General features: G+C 32.8%; 1 protein-coding gene across 1 annotated transcript; it reads right to left on the reverse strand.

The window, feature by feature from the left end:
* Positions 1-8,634: 8,634 nt before the first annotated feature.
* On the reverse strand, positions 8,635-12,463 carry LOC142644705 (uncharacterized). The gene is made up of 6 exons (XM_075819280.1): positions 11,646-12,463; positions 11,364-11,461; positions 10,503-10,527; positions 9,816-9,936; positions 9,589-9,723; positions 8,635-9,316 (listed from the first exon to the last, which is right to left on the reverse strand). The coding sequence occupies exons 1-6, from the start codon at positions 12,187-12,189 to the stop codon at positions 9,112-9,114; spliced, it is 1,128 nt and encodes a 375-aa protein (XP_075675395.1). The 5' UTR covers positions 12,190-12,463; the 3' UTR covers positions 8,635-9,111.

A 12,463-nucleotide genomic window follows, 5' to 3' on the forward strand; every position in this document is an offset into this window, starting at 1 on the left:
GCCACATCCCACTTTTACATAGGAATGAGCAAAATAATGATCAATTAGTTGACATACTTGTCAAAACTTGTGTGATTCAAGACAGAATAGCACCGCGTGAATGTAGTTGGATAGTACCTCCCCATACACCGGGGAGTCGGGGGGGTATCCATTTGAGCCCCAAGGGGAGAGGTGAGGTATTTATTTCTGAATATTTGTAAGGCAAAAAATTCATTTTAGTCCCTACATTTTCACGCGATTCTCACTTTGGTCCTTATCTTTTTTTTCCCGCCTATTTTAGTTCTTATCTTGGAAAAACGCGTCTTGTTTTAGTCCCTGACATTACATCAGAGACAGAAATTGCACAGCTGGCAAACGGAAAAAATTAAAAATAATAAAATAATGCCACTATGTACACAGGGTTTTCCACGTCAGCTTTTAAATTAAAAAAATTAATTTATTAATTTTAACTAAATAAAAAAATTAAAAACAAAAATAAAAATCAAACCCAGCAAGAACAACAAATTTAAAACCCAGTAAGAACAAGATCAATAAAACACAAACCCAACAAATTTAAAACCCAAAAAATTTAATTCAAACCCATATTTCAAACCTTCACACCACCAAAACATCAAACACAAATGGTTTAAGCCCTAAACCATGGCCACATTTTGAAATCCAAAACAAATCAAACATAAATTCATAAATCCAACGTTTTCCCTTATAAAAATAAAAAAATAAATCCATCATTTTTCAATTATATATCCAGCCCCTATTTTTCAATTAAAACAAAACATAAGCGTAGCTAAGCTAAAAGATCAGTAGATAACATGATAAACATTAAAAAAAAAAAAAAAACTACAAAATAAATCCCACAAATCCAAATCCAGGACTGGACCATTACAACAAGTTCAAAAATCTACAAAATAAATCCCATAATTTTAAGACCATTACAAACCATTTGTTCCATTTCAACAAGTCAAGTGAATATACACAACAATATTCCTTTCAGCCACCAAGTAACGAACCCAAAAAAAAAAAGGAGAGATCTTGGCGAAGATGGTAGATTTGGGGCTAAGCTACACACGGAGAAGACAGATAGGGGCTCGGAGAAGACAAATCAGGGCATGACAAAGACAGATTAGGGCATGGCAAGGTAGATCGGAGCACTACGAAGACTGATCTAGGCACGGCGAGGAGGGAGATTGAGCATGGCGAAGGTAGACTTGAGCAAGGCGAACGCAGATTTGGACGAAGGCGAAAGGGGTGGTGATCGGATCGGTTTGGATTGGGTTTTGGAAAGGTGGAACCGCCGCTCGACTGAGAAACGACGTGTCTTAGGTGGCAGTATCCGGTGGACAGCCTCAGCCAACGGTGAGAGTGAGTGAGTGAGGGTGAGACTTTTTTTTTGATACAGAATGAGTGAGTGTGGGGGTTTGAAATCTGGGTTTGAATTTAATTTTTTGGGTTTTAATTTGCTGAGTTTGTGTTTTGTTGATGTTGTTCTTGCTGGGTTTTAAATTTGTTGTTCTTGTTGGGTTTAGTTTTTATTTCTATTTTTAATTTTTTTTATTTAGTTAAAATTAATAAATTAATTTTTTTAATTTAGAGGTTGATGGGGAAAGCCACGTGGACATAGTGGATATTATTTTAATATATTTAATTTTTATGTTTGCCAGCTGTGCAATTTTCGTTTCTGATGTAATGTTAGGGACTAAAACGAGATGTGTTTTCCAAGATAGGGACTAAAATCAGTAGAAAAAAAAGTTAGAGACCAAAGTGGGAATCGCATGAAAACGTAAGGACTAAAATGAGTTTTTCGCCTATTTGTAACCAGTTCAAAAAAAAGAACAAAAAAAAAGAAAAAGAATAAGAAAAAAGAGATGGAATGGCAATAGGTTTAGTTAATGTCGTTACTCTTCTTTTGGCATCAAGCCTTAAAAACCCAAATTTGTGGAAGGGTGAGATCAGGCTGCATATCTTGTCCCTTTTGTTTCTCCTCAACTCACCAGTGCAAGGTGGCACCCTTAAGCCTTAATTGCTCCCAACATTCCTCCTTATTTCGAAGAAAGCCAACTTACTTAACCCTTGACTCAGTCTTGACACTGTTTTAGTCTACAAAACCAAGGAATCTTTCTCCTTGTAGCTTAAACTAAAAAATCACTTTCATTTTTCTAATTACCAAACCCAATAATATGCTTAAATCACATAAACCAAGAAAAAAAAAACTCATTGTCCCATATATAAAATTAATTTTTTTTAGAATACTAAATATTTTTAACGCACACACGGGAAGATGAGAGAATGTCTTAAAAAAACTGACAGTAGTGTATACTATTTAAATTCTCAAACAACTTTGGGAGAGTCATTCCTTGAAAGAGAACATATTCTTAGATCATTATAAAAAGGGGGATGTGTTACAAAGGTACCAATAAATCAAAAGTAGCAAGAAAACAAGGGAAGCACCCTTCCTTTGTCCTCCTAACAACTTGTAATCCTTTCCCCCCTTTGCCTTTTTGTCTTTGATCACAAAAGCACCCACATCAAACTCTCATGTATACAATGTTAATGCAGGTACATCTCGATCCCATTCTCTACTCTTTCAAACCAATCTTCCTTGGGCTTTTATTTACAGAAGGCTTGTGAAGATTCACTCTCATCAAGCTTCTAAAAAAAGCTATTGCAGACCAGATTCCTGGTCCTACAGATATTATTCAAGTCTATAGAGATTGAAAAAACACATATAAAGATAATAAAACTAATTAATGAAACTAGGATCAACAACTAAGAAATTGAAGAAACTTGCTTGCATTAATTGATAAACATGGTACAAGTGTTGAAGGCTAAATTAAACTACTCTACTTGCATTAAAGTATATGAATGACAAGAACTGCACTACTCCTAGAATAAAAGAAGACATATTGCTGAAGTGTTGGTGTTATAGTGATAAAAAAGGATAATTCTTTCTAGCCAATAACTACCCCCACAAAGCACGGGCTAGAGAGCTCTGTCTTTTTACAATTCCCATTTTCATCCTATATTTTTCTTTTAAAAATACAAGTTTATATATAAAATTTAATTAATGGCCCCTATAATTAAAAAATAATAATAATTGTACTATATTTATATAAATGACTAATACATCTCTCTCCCCCCCACCCCCATATTTCTCTTACAACATGCCTAGTTAATCAAATCGAAGTGTATATTTGCCTAAAAATAAGTACGTTTAAATAAATAACTAATGCATCATTTTCCCTCTTATTACACTTATACAATACGTAACTCATTGAACTAAAAACCAAATATAACATATTCATGATGTATGTTACTAGAAATAGACTAGTAATTCTCATTAATAGAAGCTTAATTTCTTTATTTCCAAAGAGAAAACTTTCACTTTGTTATTTTGCATTTGAAAATTTAGAGATATGGTCCATATGGACTATATGTTTTTTTTTATTATTTAATTTTATATGATTAATTTTAGAAGAAATGACAATTGTGGATTTCATGATTATGAGCTATAAATTCTTATTACATTTGTCATTTATTAATTATTTCATAGTTTTTCTATTCTAATATATTTCTTATATTGGCTTGTACTTACACATGTTTAAGCATATAAAGAAACATTTATTATTTAAATTATTTAACATTGATTATATTTTATATGTTTCCTAATTTTTAAATTAATTTTTTATTGATACAACAAAATTGAATCTAAGACATTTGTTCTCTAATGATTTCTATTTACTATTAGCCAAAATACCAATTGATTTTTGTTGTAGGCAAGATTTGAACTCAAATTCTTTATTTGATGACAAGAGACTTTACCAATTAAGTTAATTTCAAACTACTCTATTTTTTTAAAATTATTAATATACTTTAAGTTTCTAACTGTGAAAATTTTAAATTATTTTAGAAAAAAATCTTGATTTGAAGAATATTACTTATGATTAACATGATTCAAAAGATAATTCACAGTCTGCAAACTGACTAAATGATCAAACAAATATATTTTGAGTTATGGAATGACTAATTTTGTTATATATATGAGAAAAATAACATATGTTAAATCATATTACATGCATACTTTATATATATAACTATTCTTTTTTCTTTTTATATAGTAATGAGATCATATAAATATTATTTAACAATAGTATTATCTTTTTTTTAAATCTTTTTACAGAAAATAAATATTAGAATTCAATTAGCAAAAGTTTCAAAACATTAAAAAGAAGTTTCATTATTTATATATATGCCACTGTCACAAAGCAATGTAATTCCTTAACTTTCTAAAGATAAACCAAAATTGGTTTTATCTTCATATATTTCTACTTGAGTTACAAGTGGTTTCTTTTTATTGGAGGTAAAAAAAAAAAAAAAAATTCAAGTCTTCTTCCTAAGTGACAAGATGGGGGGACATCCTTCCTCGTCTTTAAAAAATCTTTACTATACTTTTAAAAAATAATAATAATAAAAAACCTTATGGTGTATACTTCCTCCCCCCCCCCCCTCCCAAATCTTATACATATAAAGTGTCCGCTTGGCAAAAATTATTTTTGTCAACTTATTTTATTGATCAGCTTATATTCGCTACTATTCATGAGTTTCATTGCACTTTTTGGTACTATTTATGAGTCTTACTGTACTATTTCAGTTAACTTTTACCTTTATCTACAGTACTTTCAGCAAAAAGCTTTCAGTTTCAACAAAATAAGCGGATTTCAAATAGACCCGAAATGAGACCTAAGCTATTAGCTAGACATTATAGGGATGTCAATAGGACCGCAAGTAGGGCCAAAGGATGGGGTATTTACCTTTGTCCCGCATGTTTTTTGTCTTAACCTGTCTTCGCTCTACTCCGCATAGCGAAGCAAATTACCTTGCCCTATCCCCACCCTTTGGGGCTTCATGCCCCGTCCTGCAAAACTTTAATTCATGTTAATCTGTCACACCTTGCCCCACACCTATTACAATTTTTTATTTTATTTTTATAAAACTTGTTTTTGTTAACATAAATATACTTGAAATTACAATTAAATTTATTACATCAAACTAATTTTTAGTAATGATTGAACAATATTATCCAAAGTATTCAACAAGACAATATCATAATAAAACAAAAAGTCTTAATATTCATGCATTTAAATGTTTAGTAATATAAACTGTTTCTCAAAAAAAAAAATATGTTTAGTAATATAAACTAAGTCTTTAACACTAATAGAATAGTACAAGGCAGGGCTAAAAAGTTTAAAACCATTCCCGCCCTACCCCAAGGTGCGGGGAAAAAAATCTTGCCTCAACGGGGAAAATCCATGCCTGGCGAAGTGCGGTGAGATGGAGAAAAGTTGTCATTCCTAATTATAACACCTCAAATCTCTATTTATATATATATATATATATATATATATATAGTTATTTAAGCTTATTTATCTTTATTCAAATACTGTCACAATCTCATTATCATGAGTTGTATATATTAATTGTTGAAAACACACCGTAACAATTATCTCAACTAATAAATAGTAAACACATTAGGGTTTTAGTTGTTATGCTTTATGATCTATAATCTAATTTAAGATACTTTAACTTTTGCATTATTATATGTTATAGTATTTCTCTAGTGTCAAGATATTGCTAAAAAAAGATTAGTTAACTTGAGTCATCGAAGCCTTTATGACTTGTTACGGCCTTGTCGAACATATCAAATATTTTTTTATTATTATCAATATTTAGCCAATTTTTCAAGTTTAACAAATATTTTTTGTAGTACACATATGATATTAGAGTTATTAAATACTTGATTTATATTTTAAATACTTGATTTTTTTATATTACTACAAAAATTACTCATTTATCATATTTTTATTCAGCCCCCATATGAACACCACTTCCATTGAAGAATTTCCATGTTATATTTATTTTCATATTGATATCGACCGACCTTATAAAAAAAACACTAAATGAGCATTATAAAACACTTCTAAAAAACATTATAAAACACTTAGATATGCAGACATTGTACCAACTATAATAGAGTGCAACTCTTTTAGGACCAAGTTTGACTACAATTCGATTGTACCTAATGATTACAACTCTCATTAAAAAAATTAACATAACTACATATTTTGAAATTTAACAATTAGATTGCATATTATTTATATTCTTAATGTTCATGTCACATTTCGTGTCAATCCGATGTCATTTATTATTTGATTCATAAACTTATTTTTTATACATTATTTTGGAATAAAATTTTAAATAGTTGATTAAATTTTTTATATATTAATATGCATAATAAGAATATATATATATATATATAAATTACTCATTCATCATATTTTTATTCAGTTCCCATATGAACACCACTTCCATTGAAGAATTTCCATGTAATATATATTGCCATGTTGATATGGCCCGACCTTATCAGGCTGAGTTATATATGCAATTGAACAATGTCGATGGCCAAGCTCTTGAGAGAGAGAGAGAGAGAGAGAGAGAGAGAGAGAGAGAGAGAGAGAGAGAGAGAGAGAGAGAGAGAGAGAGAGAGAGAGAGAGAGAGAGAGAGAGGATTCTAAATAAAAAAAACTTCTAATTCTGCTTTCCTCATCTTCAAAATAATAACCATAAAAATGAGATAATAACCGTGGATACCTAATCACCTAATAATCTTCACGTAAACTGAAGAGGGTATATCTAGGGTAGACGGTCAGAATTTGCAAAGACCTACGATATATTACTAGGATGACAGATAAAACATGAGACAATGAGGCTCCTTAAGTATGGACGGATGATCTAAGGTGAACGGATTACCTTCAATAGATGGACGGTCTAAGCTGGATGGATCGTCCATCAGTGGACAGAGGACCTGTAGCAAACGGATAGCGCTCCAGACAGGTACTGATAACGACGGTATCAAGATAGGCCACGTGGCAGTGACACGACTTACTTGGCCTCCAAGGAAATCTCAAATAGTAACAACTTGAGCTCCACGATTAACCAAACCCTTATATGGAAAGGATTCCTTAAATTACGTGCATTTATGAGAATCTTCTCTACAAGAAAATATTCCTCTTGCCCAAGGCACCAAGATCGGTTCCCTACAAAGGCCAAAACCTTCAGAAAAAGAGGTACGCATAATTCATCCCAGCTCTGGTACTCTAGAGTTGTAACAATCTCTGACTTAACATTTGGAGGGTATTAGGCCGGTATCACACCAGAACTCTCTTAAGGTCTTTTTCTTTTTGGTGTTGTGCAGGTGTTGCTCCGGGCACGTGAGGACCGTGTAGCTTACTGACGATTTTCAGCATCATGATAAACAATTAATGAAGAACTCTTATTGATAAAAAAAAAAAAAAAAAAAAACCAATCACCTATGACCTAACATCTATAATTGATATAGAAAAGTAACCAATAATCAGTGAATTGTGATAAGAATGAGGCAGCTACTCCTGAATCTTGATAATCTACCTAAGTGTCGTTGTTCATGCATGGTTCCACGCGGCTTTGCGTCATAACAAGTGCATGTATTTTAATTTCCATGAGTTCCAAATGTCAAAGTCTGCGCGCAATTGATTAACACATTACGCATATACGTTGATAATTACTTGAAATCCATACTAACGTTGAAACGTAGCGTAGCCTCGAGGGCAGCAAGGTAATGCTGATGTTGGTGTATGTTTGCTCTTGATGACCTCGATTGATCAGTCTTGGCCTATGCATCACTCATCTTCCACATTCCTGACCATTTCCAATTAAGGAATGAGGCATGAAATTAAAAGGCATGCTAAGTACGTAGCGCCTTATTAAATCAAATTCTTAAATTGAAGATTGTCAAGTTCCCACTATATAGTTTGGTTTGGTTGACATTATTTTTATAAACTTGGATTTAACTTAAATTCATAGCTCATTTGACTTTAAAATTAGGGTCCGATTAATGAGTGCTTTTAGAATACATAAGTTACATAAGTTAGCTTTATGTACAGCATACATAAGTTAGCTTTAAATAAAAAATAAAATAAAATAACCCCACTTTTAAGTTTTAAGCTTAAACAAATGCTCACATTTAAAAGTTACATAGATGATCATTTTAACCACCACATAGTAGTTGGAGGAATTTTCTTTCAAACCAAATTTAAAGTAAATTCTATCCATTTAACTGCACAAATACATGAATGTCTTCATGACATCTAACAATCTGAAACCCAATTACTTGAAAGCCGAGTTATCTGCGTGGCTCGAGAAGGGGAAAAACAGAGCAATTTTCATTTCATCTTTACAAATTTTTTAACAGTTCCTACCCAGAATCCTTGTTTAGCTCATCTATCAGTAGCGTCCATTATATTCAGTATCACATCTCACTGAAGTGATGCTGTCCTGTAAATTTTATTGATATAACTCAGAAACAATAGAAGAGAGTAGCTGTTGCTTTACTCCTTCACAGTTTATGAAACTTCTTCTAGTAAAATAATGAATATTTATTTGTACCTAACTTGTAATATGTGAACAACCCTTCTTTTCTAGGAAAAATGCTTGGGATTTTACTTGTGAACTACTTTGCAACATTTAGGATCTCAATAACCATGCTTGAACTTTTATCATGTGATAGAAAATAATGCACCTAGCATAATTTAGTGCTGAGATTGATTTATTTGGTTCAAAAAATAAATCCGGTACAAGTACAACTTTACTAGGAAAAAAAGAATGATGCCTTAAGTAGGCTGTACATAAGCTTAAACAATAGCACCCTTGTGCCTAAACTCCAATAACCAACATTAATTATGAGCTACATGACCAAAACAAACACCAAAATGAAGGAGAAAATGATTTTAACTGCACTGACATTAATGTCTCCATCACATCTAACAATCTGAAACCCAAAATTTTACATGAATTCCAATTTTTATCTATGTGGCTCAAGAAGGGGGGAAATAGAACCATATTCCCTTTATCTTTACAACTTTTCTAACAGCTCAGATCCCCCAACCGTTTGTTTCATCTGCTTTCTGCTCCTCCACCAAAGACTGTAATGTTTCTGAGCTTATTTTTCTAGAATCCATCAATCAGTACCATATCTTTATGAGGGGAAGATGTTTTGTGAATTTCGGTGATAGGATTATAAAACTAGGACACAATCCAAGAGATTAGCTGTTGCTCCACTTGTTCCCAATTATAAACTTTTGTCACCAGAGGATGTTGATTGACAGACTCTATCTTGCACCAAGGATACGAGTTCTCATAATCAAAAAGTAGAACCTTGATTCCAGCTTCAGCACACTCAATAGCGTATTTTGGATTATCATCAATCAGAACCTTAGCTCCTAAGGACCTGCCAAATACAAGTCAAGACAAAATGTTTCTGCAGTAAGTCTCTAAAAATCAAGAGGCATGCATGGACTGACAAGTGATGATCCACAAAGGAGCTAACAACCTGCTAGTATAGCATCATTACGAGACATTACATTATACTTGAACAGACTATTGAAATTGAAGGTTTAAAGAACGAGTTAAAATTTTTTTGAGAATGCATAAGATGGTTGAAAATTACAAATTACAGGCATTGAGATACTATACAGTAGTTCAAGTAGTTCGTGGACATACCTGCATATTTCTGACTTAGGCCTAGACTCTCCATCCAAAGCAAAGTGGTTGCCAAATTGAATCTCCTGAAACAGTCCCGGAAAATGCTTCTCAATCCAATAAATTGTGTGGTCCTTGATTGCATTCTGCCGAGACCTGGTAATGCATATGTACATGCCCAAAATTCTAGTTAATCATCAGTTTAAATAATCATGCATGCTGAAAGAAATTTGACTAATAATACAGACGTCACAACTGATAGGTTGCAATATCTTGATAACTTATGAAGCGCCCTCTGAGCACCTGGAAGAGGTTGGATTCCCATCTTGAAGTATGATGTTTTGAAGAACTCATGGACACGAATATCAGCTGTCACCATAAGTAGATTTTTAGCACAATTTCAATGAGTATAGCACAGATTCTGAATTTCTGAAGCAGAAATATCTCATACTTATAACAAGATGAAGTCAGTAAGCTAGACAATTCATCTCAAACCATTTTTTAAACATTAGTCGAATAAATATCCTGCAAAGCACACTGTGGACATCAAACCATTTTAAAAAAAAAACCCTTCTCATTTTATCTAAGTGGTCCATGCATTCCCATTTATATTTCTCAGTATGTCCATATAGAAAACCATAAAGAATCAACCAACAGTTTCAAAAGGTCATTATTAAAACTGATTAAAAAGTTTATAAGAATCCTTCATCCAGGATAAACGTACGTCACCCAAAACACACAAAACACTTCATTAAATGAACTTGAAAAGAGTCAAAAGAGCAAGACCAGTTCAACCAAATAATTTCATCATATAAATTGCTTAGAAGAACTTCATACTCAAGTTGCATATTTTAAAAATTAAGAAAGGCCAATGAAAGTTAAAAAATAGTCATATGATGCAAATCAGTCAATCCAACAGTCATATTTTGCAGTACCTTCATCACGCGAACAATTCCATATCTGTAACAGAAATGAAGGATGCATCAGAATACATAAAGAAAAATGCACACATTTTTCCAACCATAGAACTGACTGAAAGCAGAGGGGGGGGGGGGGGTTAATGTAAAATTATATTTAAGTCACGTTGCAGGTAACAACTGTGGAACACAGACTTAAGTATTCAGCATTTATAAGTTGTAATGCCAACGGGCTCTAGCTCAAGACCCTTCATTCTCCCTTAAGCGAGCTGAAGTATAAAGTCTTGGGTTCAAGACCCACATGTACACTGATAACTTAATAAAAAATAAATTTTTTGATGCCAACATTACTACGAAATCCATGACAAGTTCTCTTGTACAATTTAAGGGCATAACTTATAATACATATCTAATCCGAGCACATCCAGAGCCAGAGGGGTTCAACTGTCACAAGTAGTCCAGAACAAAATAAGTCCAGTTATATTACATCAATGATGTAAGTAGTTGTAAGGCATGACACAATCAAATCAAGAAGGTTATAAGCATTTTTACTTAAAATAAGCAAAATAATTCACAATTTCAGGAACTCAAAGAGGTACTCAACTATTCATGACACAAAAGGAAGCAAGTTATAACTAACAAGTAACAACTAATGTGTATAGCCCACATAATAGTTTATAGCTTTGTGTCAAGGGCATTAATATTATTGATGATAAAAATATCAAGTAAAAATTATGCAGCTAACATGCAGGAAGTGGTCAAAATGTTGAAAAATATATTATGGAGAATTCTTTAGAGGACAAAGCCATAACAGGAAATATCATATATTATTGTATCAATATAGCAATTGGAATGAAGATGACAATCAAACAGTAATACCTTGAAGAACTCATAGACATGATACTCGGAAACAGAATGATTTGAAGAGTAACGATCCGCTATAAATCTGTTCAGAGCCGACACAAAGTTTCCCAAAACTGCTTATCAACAAAGCAACAGCAAATACACAATTATAAACAAGTCATAAAATGAGAGAGCAAAAATATGCTATTGTGTTGGTAACTTAGCACCCAGATAAATGGTCAGCCAATACATTACAAATTTAATAAACACGGTTGCAAAAAATACTTACACAAAGAATAAAGAAAAAAAAGAACATACCCTCATCAACATCAACAGCAACAACAACCTTATCAGGCTGAGGACGATCAGGGAACCCAAGAGGGGATCCGCGGCGCGACGAGGATTCTTGTGGTGTTTGAATTTGAGTTTGGCTTAATGGGGCAGTGGCAGTGTCCAAATCAAAGACACTAAGCAACTGCAATGGCTGCGGAGGAGGTGGAATTGGAAGAGGAGCCAATGCTGGGTTTCCAATTATTGCATTAGGATTTCCTTTCACTTTTCTGATTCCTAATCCTACACCCTTGTGAAAACCATGATCAATGCTGTTGTGATCATCATCATCATCAGCATCATCAAACCTCAAAGAACATCTGAGTTTGAGATTGAAACAACCACCCGACAAAACCTTCCTAGACAAGAACAAATTCATGGGTTCATTTCGAAATATACTAGAATAATTACTACATCTACTGCTACTGCTTGTGCAAGTAGCCATGTGTGATTGTTGAGCACAAAACAACAGCAACCAATGCGTCTGCCTTTGCCTCTGCTGCTTCTGCCCTTTTATGATCCACCTTAACATACCGAACAAAACCCACCTCAAAATAATAATAAAAATTTAATCTTTCTAATGCTACTACTATTATTGTTTAGAAACCAAAAATACCCAATTGTGTTTGATAATTTGTTTATATATGAGAGATTGGAATCGATGAGGAAACTAAAGATGCAGTGCAAACCCGAAAAAATAGGAAAGAAAAAGAAAAACTTGAAAAAAAAAAAAAAAAAGGAAAAAAAAAAAGCATGAAATGCAAGGACCCTCCACTCCAATTTGTCACTGTCTTTCACTTTAACCC

This window comes from Castanea sativa, chromosome 7 (genome assembly GCF_040712315.1).
Source record: "Castanea sativa cultivar Marrone di Chiusa Pesio chromosome 7, ASM4071231v1".
Lineage (NCBI taxonomy): Eukaryota > Viridiplantae > Streptophyta > Magnoliopsida > Fagales > Fagaceae > Castanea > Castanea sativa.

Coding starts and splice junctions, on each gene's coding strand:
- LOC142644705 (XM_075819280.1), bottom strand. CDS start 12,189: ATGTTAAGGTGGATCATAAAAGGGCAGAAGCAGCAGAGGCAAAGGCAG. Junction 11,462..11,645: donor TGCTGTTGATGTTGATGAGG/GTATGTTCTTTT, acceptor GTTGATAAGCAG/TTTTGGGAAACTTTGTGTCG. Junction 9,317..9,588: donor CCTAAGTCAGAAATATGCAG/GTATGTCCACGA, acceptor TGTATTTGGCAG/GTCCTTAGGAGCTAAGGTTC.